At 38.5% G+C, this 14,034-nt stretch overlaps 1 protein-coding gene across 1 annotated transcript; it reads left to right on the top strand.

Moving 5' to 3' along the window:
* The first annotated feature begins 7,360 nt into the window (after nt 1-7,360).
* On the top strand, nt 7,361-12,070 carry LOC114172652. Its single transcript, XM_028056983.1, has 5 exons — nt 7,361-8,974; nt 9,059-9,346; nt 9,425-10,995; nt 11,356-11,708; nt 11,766-12,070. The coding sequence occupies exons 1-5, from the start codon at nt 7,361-7,363 to the stop codon at nt 12,068-12,070; spliced, it is 4,131 nt and encodes a 1,376-aa protein (XP_027912784.1).
* Nucleotides 12,071-14,034: the final 1,964 nt, after the last annotated feature.

The raw sequence follows: 14,034 nt of genomic DNA, 5'->3' as shown, positions 1-14,034 counted from the left end.
ACCAAATTGTGTGAATCTAGACGGTTCGATTCGTTTTACTGATCTATCAACGTTGGAATGCTAATACGCAAGAAATTTGAGAAATTATTTAAAATGAGAGAATTGAAACATACAAGAAGTTGGAGCGGAAATTGATACACATCAAACTTCCAAGAATCGAAGATAAGCCTAAGAGTTTAAACACAAAAAGGGATAAAGGACCTTTGATAAAACTCAGGGATTCTTGAATCACTCAAGAACCTAGGAGAATCACTCTCACTAATATAGAAGAGAGAAAACTCTTACATTTTCTGAATTAAACTCACCTTGCTTTCATTGAAGAAAATGGTTCAGCTGATGTAGGAGCTTTAACCGTCAGAATTACTAAAGACACATAAATTTCAATTACAACCCACTTAAATCTATTGATAATCCACTCAAGCTAACAATGAACCACTACTTAATGGTTGATTGTAACTCAAATTAAGGCTACCAAAAACAAGATTCCATGGGAGCAATATCACATAACAATTCTTCCACACGTTGCCCTGTACTGAATTTGATCGATGCTTGATTCGGGTGAAAGGTTGTTGGTAACTGGAGTTTCTCCACCAATCTTTGGCTCACAACATTGTTGTCGCTTCCGTAATCGAATGCAACTAAACATGCGTGACCTTCGATTAAACACCTTGTATAATAAACTTTCATTCCTATTCCAAATCCGTATAGCCAGTCTCTGAATACCAAATGATGTGAATCCAAATGGTTTGATTCGTTTTACTGATCTATCAAGGTTGGATTGCTAATAAGCATGAAATTTGAGAAATGATTTAAAACGAGAGAATGGAAACATACAAGAAGATGGAGCGGAAATTGATACACATCACACTTCCAAGAATGGAAGATAAGCCTAAGAGTTTAAACACACAAAGGGACAAACGACCTTTGATAAAACTCAGGGATTCTTGAATCACTTAAGAACTTAGGAGAATCACTCTCACTAAGATAGACGAGAGAAAACTCTTATATTTTCTGAATAAAACTCAGTTTGCTTTCATTGATGGAAATGGTTCAGCTTATATAGGAGCTTTAACCGTCAAAATTACAAACGACACATAGATTTCAATTACAACCCACTTAAAGCTATTGATAATGCACTCAAGCTAACAATGATCCACTACTTAATGGTTGATTGTAACTCAAATAAAGGCTACCAAAGACAAGAGTCCATGGGAACAATATCACGTAACACTTCTTTCACACGTTGCCTTGTACTGAATTTGATCCATGCTTGATTCGGGAGAAATGGTCTTGGTAACTATAGTTTCTTCACCAATCTTTGGCTCACAACATTGTTGTCGCTTCCGTACTCGAATGCAACTAAACATGCGTCACCTTCGATTAAACACCTTGTATAATAAACTTTCATTCCTATTCCAAATCTAGATAGCCAGGCTTTGAATACCAAATGATGTGAATCCAGACGGTTGGAATCATTTCACTGATCTATCAAGGTTGGAATGCTAATAAGCAAGAAATTTGAGAAATGATTTAAAACGAGAGAATGGAAACATACAAGAAGATGGAGCGAAAATTGATCCACATCACACTTCAAGGAATGGAAGATAAGCCTAGGATTTTAAACACAAAAAGGGATAAAGGACCTTTGATAAAGCTTAGGAATTCTTGAATCACTTAAGAACCTAGGAGAATCACTCTCAATAATATAGAAGAGAGAAAACTCTTATTTTTTTTGAATAAAACTCGGCTTGCTTTCATTGATGAAAATGGTTCAGCTTATATAGGAGCTTTAACCGTCAGAATTACAAAAGACACATCAATTTCAATTACAACCCACTTAAAGGTATTGATAATCCACTCAAGCTAACAATGATCCACTACTTAATGGTTGATTGTAACTAAAATTAAGGATACCAAACACAAGAGTCCATGGGAACAATATCACATAACACTTCTTCCACACGTTGCTCTGTACTGAATTTGATCGATGCTTGAATCGGGAGAAAGGTTGTTGGTAACTAGAGTTTCTCCACCAATCTTTAGCTCACAACATTGTTGTCGCTTCCGTACTCGAATGCAACTAAACATGCGTGACCTTTGATTAAACACCTTGTATAATAAACTTTCATTCCTATTCCAAATCTACATAGTCAGGCTCTGAATACCAAATGATGTGAATCTAAACGTTGGACTCGTTTTACTGATCTATCAAGGTTCGAATGCTAATAAGCAAGAAATTTGAGAAATTAATTAAAACGAGGCAATGGAAACATACAAGAAGATGGAGCGGAAATTGATACACATCAGACTTCAAGGAATGGAAGATAAGCCTAAGAGTTTAAACGCAAAAAGGGATAAAGGACCTTTGATAAATCTAAGGGATTCTTGAATCACTCAAGAACCTAGGAGAATCACTCTCACTAAGATAAAAGAGAGAAAACTCTTACATTTTCCGAATAAAACTCAGCTTCCTTTCATTGATGAAAATGGTTCAGCTTATATAGGAGCTTTAATCGTCAGAATTACTAAAGACACATAAATTTCAGTTACAACCCACTTAAAGCTATTTATAATCCACTCAACCTAGCAATGAACCACTACTTAATGATTGATTATAACTGAAATTAAGGCTACCAAAGACAAGAGTCCATGGGAGCAATATCACAAAACACTTCTTCCACACGTTGTCCTGTACTGAATTTGATCGATCCTTGATTCGGGTGAAAGGTTGTTGGTAACTGGAGTTTCTGCACCAATCTTTGGCTCACAACATTGTTGTTGCTTCCGTAATCGAATGCAACTAAACATGCGTGACCTTCGATTAAACACCTGGGATAATAAACTTTCATTCCTATTCCAAATCTAGATAGCTAGGCTCTGAATACCAAATTGTGTGAATCTAGACGGTTCGATTCGTTTTACTGATCTATCAACGTTGGAATGCTAATACGCAAGAAATTTGAGAAATTATTTAAAATGAGAGAATTGAAACATACAAGAAGTTGGAGCGGAAATTGATACACATCAAACTTCCAAGAATCGAAGATAAGCCTAAGAGTTTAAACACAAAAAGGGATAAAGGACCTTTGATAAAACTCAGGGATTCTTGAATCACTCAAGAACCTAGGAGAATCACTCTCACTAATATAGAAGAGAGAAAACTCTTACATTTTCTGAATTAAACTCACCTTGCTTTCATTGAAGAAAATGGTTCAGCTGATGTAGGAGCTTTAACCGTCAGAATTACTAAAGACACATAAATTTCAATTACAACCCACTTAAATCTATTGATAATCCACTCAAGCTAACAATGAACCACTACTTAATGGTTGATTGTAACTCAAATTAAGGCTACCAAAAACAAGATTCCATGGGAGCAATATCACATAACAATTCTTCCACACGTTGCCCTGTACTGAATTTGATCGATGCTTGATTCGGGTGAAAGGTTGTTGGTAACTGGAGTTTCTCCACCAATCTTTGGCTCACAACATTGTTGTCGCTTCCGTAATCGAATGCAACTAAACATGCGTGACCTTCGATTAAACACCTTGTATAATAAACTTTCATTCCTATTCCAAATCCGTATAGCCAGTCTCTGAATACCAAATGATGTGAATCCAAATGGTTTGATTCGTTTTACTGATCTATCAAGGTTGGATTGCTAATAAGCATGAAATTTGAGAAATGATTTAAAACGAGAGAATGGAAACATACAAGAAGATGGAGCGGAAATTGATACACATCACACTTCCAAGAATGGAAGATAAGCCTAAGAGTTTAAACACACAAAGGGACAAACGACCTTTGATAAAACTCAGGGATTCTTGAATCACTTAAGAACTTAGGAGAATCACTCTCACTAAGATAGACGAGAGAAAACTCTTATATTTTCTGAATAAAACTCAGTTTGCTTTCATTGATGGAAATGGTTCAGCTTATATAGGAGCTTTAACCGTCAAAATTACAAACGACACATAGATTTCAATTACAACCCACTTAAAGCTATTGATAATGCACTCAAGCTAACAATGATCCACTACTTAATGGTTGATTGTAACTCAAATAAAGGCTACCAAAGACAAGAGTCCATGGGAACAATATCACGTAACACTTCTTTCACACGTTGCCTTGTACTGAATTTGATCCATGCTTGATTCGGGAGAAATGGTCTTGGTAACTATAGTTTCTCCACCAATCTTTGGCTCACAACATTGTTGTCGCTTCCGTACTCGAATGCAACTAAACATGCGTCACCTTCGATTAAACACCTTGTATAATAAACTTTCATTCCTATTCCAAATCTAGATAGCCAGGCTTTGAATACCAAATGATGTGAATCCAGACGGTTGGAATCATTTCACTGATCTATCAAGGTTGGAATGCTAATAAGCAAGAAATTTGAGAAATGATTTAAAACGAGAGAATGGAAACATACAAGAAGATGGAGCGAAAATTGATCCACATCACACTTCAAGGAATGGAAGATAAGCCTAGGATTTTAAACACAAAAAGGGATAAAGGACCTTTGATAAAGCTTAGGAATTCTTGAATCACTTAAGAACCTAGGAGAATCACTCTCAATAATATAGAAGAGAGAAAACTCTTATTTTTTTTGAATAAAACTCGGCTTGCTTTCATTGATGAAAATGGTTCAGCTTATATAGGAGCTTTAACCGTCAGAATTACAAAAGACACATCAATTTCAATTACAACCCACTTAAAGCTATTGATAATCCACTCAAGCTAACAATGATCCACTACTTAATGGTTGATTGTAACTAAAATTAAGGATACCAAACACAAGAGTCCATGGGAACAATATCACATAACACTTCTTCCACACGTTGCTCTGTACTGAATTTGATCGATGCTTGAATCGGGAGAAAGGTTGTTGGTAACTAGAGTTTCTCCACCAATCTTTAGCTCACAACATTGTTGTCGCTTCCGTACTCGAATGCAACTAAACATGCGTGACCTTTGATTAAACACCTTGTATAATAAACTTTCATTCCTATTCCAAATCTACATAGTCAGGCTCTGAATACCAAATGATGTGAATCTAAACGTTGGACTCGTTTTACTGATCTATCAAGGTTCGAATGCTAATAAGCAAGAAATTTGAGAAATTAATTAAAACGAGGCAATGGAAACATACAAGAAGATGGAGCGGAAATTGATACACATCAGACTTCAAGGAATGGAAGATAAGCCTAAGAGTTTAAACGCAAAAAGGGATAAAGGACCTTTGATAAATCTAAGGGATTCTTGAATCACTCAAGAACCTAGGAGAATCACTCTCACTAAGATAAAAGAGAGAAAACTCTTACATTTTCCGAATAAAACTCAGCTTCCTTTCATTGATGAAAATGGTTCAGCTTATATAGGAGCTTTAATCGTCAGAATTACTAAAGACACATAAATTTCAGTTACAACCCACTTAAAGCTATTTATAATCCACTCAACCTAGCAATGAACCACTACTTAATGATTGATTATAACTGAAATTAAGGCTACCAAAGACAAGAGTCCATGGGAGCAATATCACAAAACACTTCTTCCACACGTTGTCCTGTACTGAATTTGATCGATCCTTGATTCGGGTGAAAGGTTGTTTGATGAGGACATCTCTCACCAACCTGGATCCAAGCTAACCAAAGAAGAGGAGAACTCTCTACAAGGGATAGGAGGTCCTATGACGAGATCCAAGGCCAAGCAAACCAAGGCAACATTACAAAGGCTAATTCTAAATCTCTTAGAAGATGTGGTCAAGGATCCTACACATAAGCTTGTTTACTTGATCACTTGGAAGGATGAAGCTAAGGATGAAGTTGAGCTCCAAAATGCGTGAAAGCAATATTGGTGGCACATAGTTGCATGGAAATTTTTATGTGTTAGTTCGTGTGGCACATAGTAGCATAGGAATTTTTATTGTGTTATTTTAGGGTGTTTTTAATTTAATGTAATGTTTATTTTTGTTAATTTCCGTGTATTTTCAATTAAATGTAAGGGAACTAAGTGACTTGTTCAGCCAAAAGCCATGTGGCCGTGCTTCTAGAGTAGTGGAGCGGTTATTTTGATAGTGGGGTGGTTACCTTGGTAGCAAATTCAGCACCCTAGACAAAAACAAGGGCTGAACACGTGAACTAGAGGTTTTTTTTTTTTTGGATGATTATTGAATGAATTCTCTTTCCATTTTCGTGAAGAATTTGGGTGAGTGTGATGCTCATTGATCCTTGTGTGAATCAAGGCAAAATCCAGCCATCATAGGTGTGAAGCTTATGTGTGGTATACGTGTGGATGGTGAGATGCTATCCTTCATTGTCTTGTAAGTTTTCTTGTTTGAATTCGTGTTACATTGTTTCCCTTGTATGTTGATTACGCTACTCTTGGTCCAGAATTCTTGAATCAATCTTAAAGAACCTAATGTCCATAGAACCCTTTTCACGTCAAGCCTGTTTACATCCAGGGCATAATCCAATACGTTCTGAAATCATTTCGTTGCCATTGTTATTTTTCTGTTATGGAACCTTCATTGATCTCGTGCACATAATTCTTAAAGGAACCTTAACGAACCAAAGCCACGAATAGTAATTCCTTTGGATGATAACTGAATGTTGAGATTGGGGTGCAGCGTGACCTTGTCCAGTTGTGTGTGCCATTCTATTCCATTTCAATTCTGTTTTTCCAGCAAATCTAAACCCTTTAGATCCTTTTCCCATTAAGATTCATATCATTTGGTATTCAGAGCTAGTTAAGGGTTTGTATTGAACAGCAACAAGAAGGTACTAATCTAATTTGCAACGTGCCAATTTGTGTTCTGAATTCTGGAAAAGAAAAGAAATCCAATTGTTATTGTATGTGAGGGCTGCTATAAAAAATTTCCGAAACTGAAGAATATAAGTGCAGCATTGTGTTTGTTCAAAATTGAATTCTGAATTGGCATGATTTAAGGGCAGTTGCTGTATGTTTTTACAAGTGGTGAATTCTGAAATTTTCAAGTCTGCATTGGAGTTAAAACCGTGACCTAGTTAGTGTGTCTTTGTTTGTGTGGTTTTCTTTGCCTTCTTTTTGTGTTTTGGTGTCTTGTTTTTTTGGCCTCTAGTGATAGCATCATTACTATAATTGTTATAGGCGCATTCTGCATTTAGGTAGATCATCTTTGTGTGGCTGAAGTAACCTTGTGACTCTCAAGGATTGAGTGCATCAAGAGTGGTAAAAGGCTAGAGAGAAATTTACATTATTAGTAAAAGCCGAATTGAGAGAAACACTTGAGAGGAAATTATTTGGTGAGGTAGATTAGGTGCTGGATTCTATTTGGCTTAACCTTTTATCTTGTCTACAAGCATTATTTTGTGAGATGGCAGATTCAAACCAAGAAGGAGGGGCAGGCATTAGTCCCATTCAAATGCAAGCTCTTACTCAACATCTTGAAAGATTACTCCGACAAGCCAATGATGAGATACATGAGAGAATTGATAGGTTGGAGAATGATGGAGTAACAAGAAGAGGTGTAAGGAGGCAAGAAACAAGGGTGGCGAGATATGATGAAGAAAGGAGGAATAGGGAGCAGTGGGGCAATCCTCTCCAAGGAATTAAACTAAACATTCCCTCTTTTGCAGGAAAGAATGATCCCGAAGCTTACTTTAATTGGGAGCTCAAGATGGAGAATGTGTTTGATTGCGGCAACTTTGAGGAGGAACAAAAGGTGAGGTTGGCAGCATCCGAATTCTCACACTATGCATTGATTTGGTGGCACAAGCTTCAAAGGGAGAGGCAAAGAGATGGAGATCCACCAGTAGACACATGGGAGGAATTGAGGAGGCTCATGAGGAGGAGATATGTCCCTGCATCCTATCAAAGGGATATGAAGTTTAAGCTTCAAAGAATTACTCAAGGAAGCCGAAGTGTGGAGGATTACCACAAAGAGATGGAGATGTTAATGATCCAAGCTAAGCTTGAGGAAGATCCTGAGGTAACAATGGCTAGGTTCATTAATGGGTTGAATAATGATATCCGTGATGTGGTTGAGTTGCAGGAGTTTGTGGAGATGGAGGATCTTCTCCATAAAGCCATCCAAGTAGAAGAGCAACTCAAAAGGAAGGGAGCTTCAAGGAGAATGGCGTCGTCTTCTACTTATGGGTGGAAGGACAAGGCTAAGAGGGAGGGATATAAGTCATCACCCTATTCGGCCAAGGGAGAGACCAGTTCGGCCATGAGTACCAAGGCCACCAAAGAAGCGGATCCTAAGCCTTCTAAGGGCAATGAAGCTGTACCAAAAAGAACTAGAGACATTACATGCTTCAAATGCCAAGGCAAGGGGCACTATGCATATGAATGTCCTACCAAGAGGACTGTGGTGATTAGAGATGATGGAGGATATTCTAGTGAGTCAGATGCAAATGAAGAATCTGAAGGAGAGGAGGATGAGGATGTTGGACCAGAAATGAACGAGAAGGGATTGTTGATGGTGAGGAGACTATTAGGATCTCATATAGAAGCCATGGATGAAAGCCAAAGGGACAACATTTTCCACACTAGGTGTATTGTCCAAGGGCAACTTTGCATGGTGATTGTGGATAGTGGGAGTTGCGCTAATGTGGCTAGTACAAGGCTAGTATCCAAGTTGAATCTTCCTACCAAGCCTCATCCCAGACCTTACCGTTTGCAATGGCTAAGTGATGAAGGAGAAATTAAAGTGAAACAGCAAGTGGAGGTGCCCATAGTCATTGGGACTTATTCTGATGTGATTTCATGTGATGTGGTGCCTATGGAGGCGTGTCATCTATTGTTGGGGAGACCATGGCAGCATGACCACAAGACCATCCATGATGGATTCTCCAACAAGATCTCTTTTACACATCAAGGAAAGAAGGTGGTGCTTAAACCTTTAAGCCCACAAGAGGTGTGTCATGATCAAGTGAGGTTGAGAGAGAAAATCATGAGAGAAAAGAAAGTTGAAAGTGAGAGCGTGGTAGAGAGTGTGAGTGACGAGAAAAGATCAAACACTAAGAGAGAGGAAAAGAGAGGCAAGGAGAGAAACACCAATGTGAGAGAGATAGCAAAAGAGAGGGAAGTGAGGAAGGTGTTGTTAGCACGGCAACCCTTATATATGCTTGTATGCAAACCTGTTTTGAATACTAACCCTGAATTTCCCACTTCCTTGCCATCTTCTATTTCTTCTATTTTGCAGGAATTCAAGGATGTTTTCCCCTCGGATTTGCCTAGTGGATTACCACCATTGAGGGGAATAGAACATCAAGTGGATTTGATACCTGGAGCCACCATTCCAAACAGGCCAGCGTATAGGAGCAATCCCGAGGAGACCAAGGAGATACAAAGGCAAGTGGAAGCTCTCTTAGAGAAAGGTTGGGTAAGAGATTCTATATCTCCATGTGCTGTTCCTGTGATTTTGGTGCCTAAGAAAGATGGTTCTTGGCGCATGTGTAGTGACTGTAGAAGTGTGAATAGCATTACCATTAAGTATAGGCATCCCATTCCTAGACTTGATGATTTACTTGATGAATTGCATGGTGCACAAGTGTTTTCAAAAATTGATTTGAAAAGTGGATACAACCAAATTAGGATTAGAGAAGGAGATGAATGGAAAACTGCTTTTAAAACCAAATTTGGGTTGTATGAGTGGCTGGTTATGCCATTTGGATTAACTAATGCACCAAGCACATTCATGAGGTTGATGAATCATGTTCTACGAGATTTTATAGGGCATTTTGTGGTAGTGTATTTTGATGATATTCTGATCTATAGTGCTGATTTGGACTTGCATGCTCAACATTTGCATTCTGTGTTATCTGCTTTGAGACATGAAAAGTTGTATGCTAATCTTGAGAAATGCATGTTTTGTCAAGACCATGTGGTATTTCTGGGTTTTGTGGTGAGTTCAAAAGGGGTAGAAGTTGATCAATCCAAAGTGAAGGCCATACAAGAGTGGCCAACACCCAAATCCGTGAGTGATATTAGGAGTTTTCATGGCCTGGCTAGTTTCTATAGGAGATTTGTGAGAGATTTCAGCACCTTGGCAGCCCCCTTAAATGAGTTAGTGAAGAAAAACGTGAGCTTCAAGTGGGGGGAAAAACAAGAGAAAGCTTTCCAAACTCTTAAGCAAAGACTAGTGAGTGCACCCATCCTAGCATTGCCCAATTTTTCCAAATCCTTTGAGATAGAGTGTGACGCTTCTGGCATAGGTATAGGAGCTGTTCTACTTCAAGAAGGCCATCCCATAGCATACTTTAGTGAAAAATTGAGTGGAGCAGCCTTGCATTACTCTACTTATGACAAGGAACTCTATGCCTTAGTGAGAGCCCTCAAAACTTGGCAACATTATCTTTTTCCCAAGGAATTCGTTATCCATAGTGACCATGAGTCTCTTAAGTATCTCAAGGGTCAAGGTAAGCTTAATACAAGACATGCCAAATGGGTTGAATTCTTAGAGCAATTTCCATATGTCATTAAGTACAAGAAAGGGAAAGGAAATGTGGTTGCGGATGCCCTATCTAGGAGACATGCGCTACTATCTATGGTTGAGACCAAGTTGTTGGGTTTGGAAGTGTTGAAGGGGTTGTATGAGGAGGATAAAGAGTTCGGCCAAAGGTACAAGGAGTGTGAAAAGATGGCCAAGGATGAGTACTATAGATTTGAGGGGTTCTTGTTTAGAGCAAATAGGCTATGTGTTCCTCAATCTTCCATTAGAGAACTCTTAGTGAAGGAAGCACATAGAGGGGGGTTGATGGGTCATTTTGGAGTGCTTAGAACTTATGACATCTTGCATGAGCATTTCTATTGGGTTAACATGAAAAAGGATGTAGCCAAACTGTGTGAGTCATGCATTGAGTGTAGACAAGCTAAGTCTAAAGTTCTTCCCCAAGGTTTATACACTCCTCTTCCTGTTCCTGAACACCCTTGGGTGGATTTGTCCATGGATTTTGTGCTTGGATTGCCTCGATCAAGTACTGGCCGAGACTCCATACTAGTTGTGGTGGATAGGTTTTCCAAGATGGCTCACTTTATTCCATGCAAAAAGGTAAATGATGCTAGTCACGTTGCTGACCTTGTCTTTAAAGAGATCATTAGGATACATGGTATGCCTAGGAGTATTGTGAGTGATAGGGACTCTAAGTTCTTGAGTCACTTTTGGAGAAGTTTGTGGGGTAGATTAGGAACTAAGTTGTTGTTCTCTACTACTTGTCACCCCCAAACAGATGGCCAAACTGAGGTGGTTAATAGGACACTTGGTGCTATGCTTAGAGCAGTGTTGAAGCACAATCTGAAACGTTGGGAGGCTTGCCTACCCCATATTGAGTTTGCTTATAACCGAGCTGTCCATTCTTCCACTAATCATTCTCCTTTTGAGGTAGTGTATGGGTTTAATCCTTTATCTCCACTTGATTTATTACCTGTGCCTAACATTTCTGTGTTTAAGCATACTGAAGGACAGGCAAAGGCAGAGTTTGTGCGGAAGCTTCATGAGAAAGTTAAAGATCAAATCACCAAAAAGAATGCGAGCTACGCAAAGCAAGCCAACAAAGGTAGAAGGAGAGTTGTGTTCCAACCAGGAGATTGGGTGTGGGTACACATGAGGAAAGAGAGATTTCCCGAACAAAGGAAATCCAAGTTGCTGCCTAGAGGAGATGGACCATTCCAAGTCTTGGAAAGGATCAATGACAATGCTTACAAGATCCAAATGCCAGGTGAGTATAATGTGTCTCCTACTTTTAATGTTGCTGACTTATCTTTGTTTGATGCAGGTGAAGATGGTTCGGCTTTGAAGAAAGCTGGTTCGGATTTGGAGACCCATCCGGTTCAAGAGGGAGGGAATGATGAGGACATCTCTCACCAACCTGGATCCAAGCTAACCAAAGAAGAGGAGAACTCTCTACAAGGGATAGGAGGTCCTATGACGAGATCCAAGGCCAAGCAAACCAAGGCAACATTACAAAGGCTAATTCTAAATCTCTTAGAAGATGTGGTCAAGGATCCTACACATAAGCTTGTTTACTTGATCACTTGGAAGGATGAAGCTAAGGATGAAGTTGAGCTCCAAAATGCGTGAAAGCAATATTGGTGGCACATAGTTGCATGGAAATTTTTATGTGTTAGTTCGTGTGGCACATAGTAGCATAGGAATTTTTATTGTGTTATTTTAGGGTGTTTTTAATTTAATGTAATGTTTATTTTTGTTAATTTCCGTGTATTTTCAATTAAATGTAAGGGAACTAAGTGACTTGTTCAGCCAAAAGCCATGTGGCCGTGCTTCTAGAGTAGTGGAGCGGTTATTTTGATAGTGGGGTGGTTACCTTGGTAGCAAATTCAGCACCCTAGACAAAAACAAGGGCTGAACACGTGAACTAGAGGTTTTTTTTTTTTTGGATGATTATTGAATGAATTCTCTTTCCATTTTCGTGAAGAATTTGGGTGAGTGTGATGCTCATTGATCCTTGTGTGAATCAAGGCAAAATCCAGCCATCATAGGTGTGAAGCTTATGTGTGGTATACGTGTGGATGGTGTGATGCTATCCTTCATTGTCTTGTAAGTTTTCTTGTTTGAATTCGTGTTACATTGTTTCCCTTGTATGTTGATTACGCTACTCTTGGTCCAGAATTCTTGAATCAATCTTAAAGAACCTAATGTCCATAGAACCCTTTTCACGTCAAGCCTGTTTACATCCAGGGCATAATCCAATACGTTCTGAAATCATTTCGTTGCCATTGTTATTTTTCTGTTATGGAACCTTCATTGATCTCGTGCACATAATTCTTAAAGGAACCTTAACGAACCAAAGCCACGAATAGTAATTCCTTTGGATGATAACTGAATGTTGAGATTGGGGTGCAGCGTGACCTTGTCCAGTTGTGTGTGCCATTCTATTCCATTTCAATTCTGTTTTTCCAGCAAATCTAAACCCTTTAGATCCTTTTCCCATTAAGATTCATATCATTGTTGGTAACTGGAGTTTGTCCACCAATCTTTGGCTCACAACATTGTTGTCGCTTCCGTAATCGAATGCAACTAAATATGCGTGACCTTCGATTAAACACCTTGTATAATAAACTTTCATTCCTATTCCAAATCCGTATAGCCAGTCTCTGAATACCAAATGATGTGAATCCAAATGGTTTGATTCGTTTTACTGATCTACCAAGGTTGGATTGCTAATAAGCATGAAATTTGAGAAATGATTTAAAACGAGAGAATGGAAACATACAAGAAGATGGAGCGGAAATTGATACACATCACACTTCCAAGAATGGAAGATAAGCCTAAGAGTCTAAGCACAAAAAGGGATAAAGGACCTTTGATAAAGTTCAGGAATTCTTGAATCACTCAAGAAACTAGGAGAATCACTCTCACCAATATAGAAGAGAGAAAACTCTTACATTTTCTGAATAAAATTCAGCTTGCTCTCATTGAAGAAAATGGTTCAGCTGATATTGGATCTTTAACCGTCAGAATTACTAAGGACACATAAATTTCAATTACAACCCACTTAAAGCTATTTATAATCCACTCAAGCAAACAATGATCCACTAATTAATGGTTGATTTTAACTGAAATTAAGCCTACCAAAGACAAGAGTCCATGGGAGCAATATCACATAACACTTCTTTCACACGTTGCCTTGTACTAAATTTGATCCATGCTTGATTCGGGTGAAAGGTTATTGGTAACTGGAGTTTCTGCACCAATCTTTGGCTCACAACATTGTTGTTGCTTCCGTAATCGAATGCAACTAAACATGCGTGACCTTCGATTAAACACCTGGGATAATAAACTTTCATTCCTATTCCAAATCTAGATAGCTAGGCTCTGAATACCAAATTGTGTGAATCTAGACGGTTCGATTCGTTTTACTGATCTATCAACGTTGGAATGCTAATACGCAAGAAATTTGAGAAATTATTTAAAATGAGAGAATTGAAACATACAAGAAGTTGGAGCGGAAATTGATACACATCAAACTTCCAAGAATCGAAGATAAGCCTAAGAGTTTAAACACAAAAAGGGATAAAGGACCT

Source organism: Vigna unguiculata, unplaced genomic scaffold (genome assembly GCF_004118075.2).
Source record: "Vigna unguiculata cultivar IT97K-499-35 unplaced genomic scaffold, ASM411807v1 contig_652, whole genome shotgun sequence".
Taxonomy (NCBI): domain Eukaryota; kingdom Viridiplantae; phylum Streptophyta; class Magnoliopsida; order Fabales; family Fabaceae; genus Vigna; species Vigna unguiculata.
This window is presented reverse-complemented; position numbering and strand designations above follow the sequence as displayed.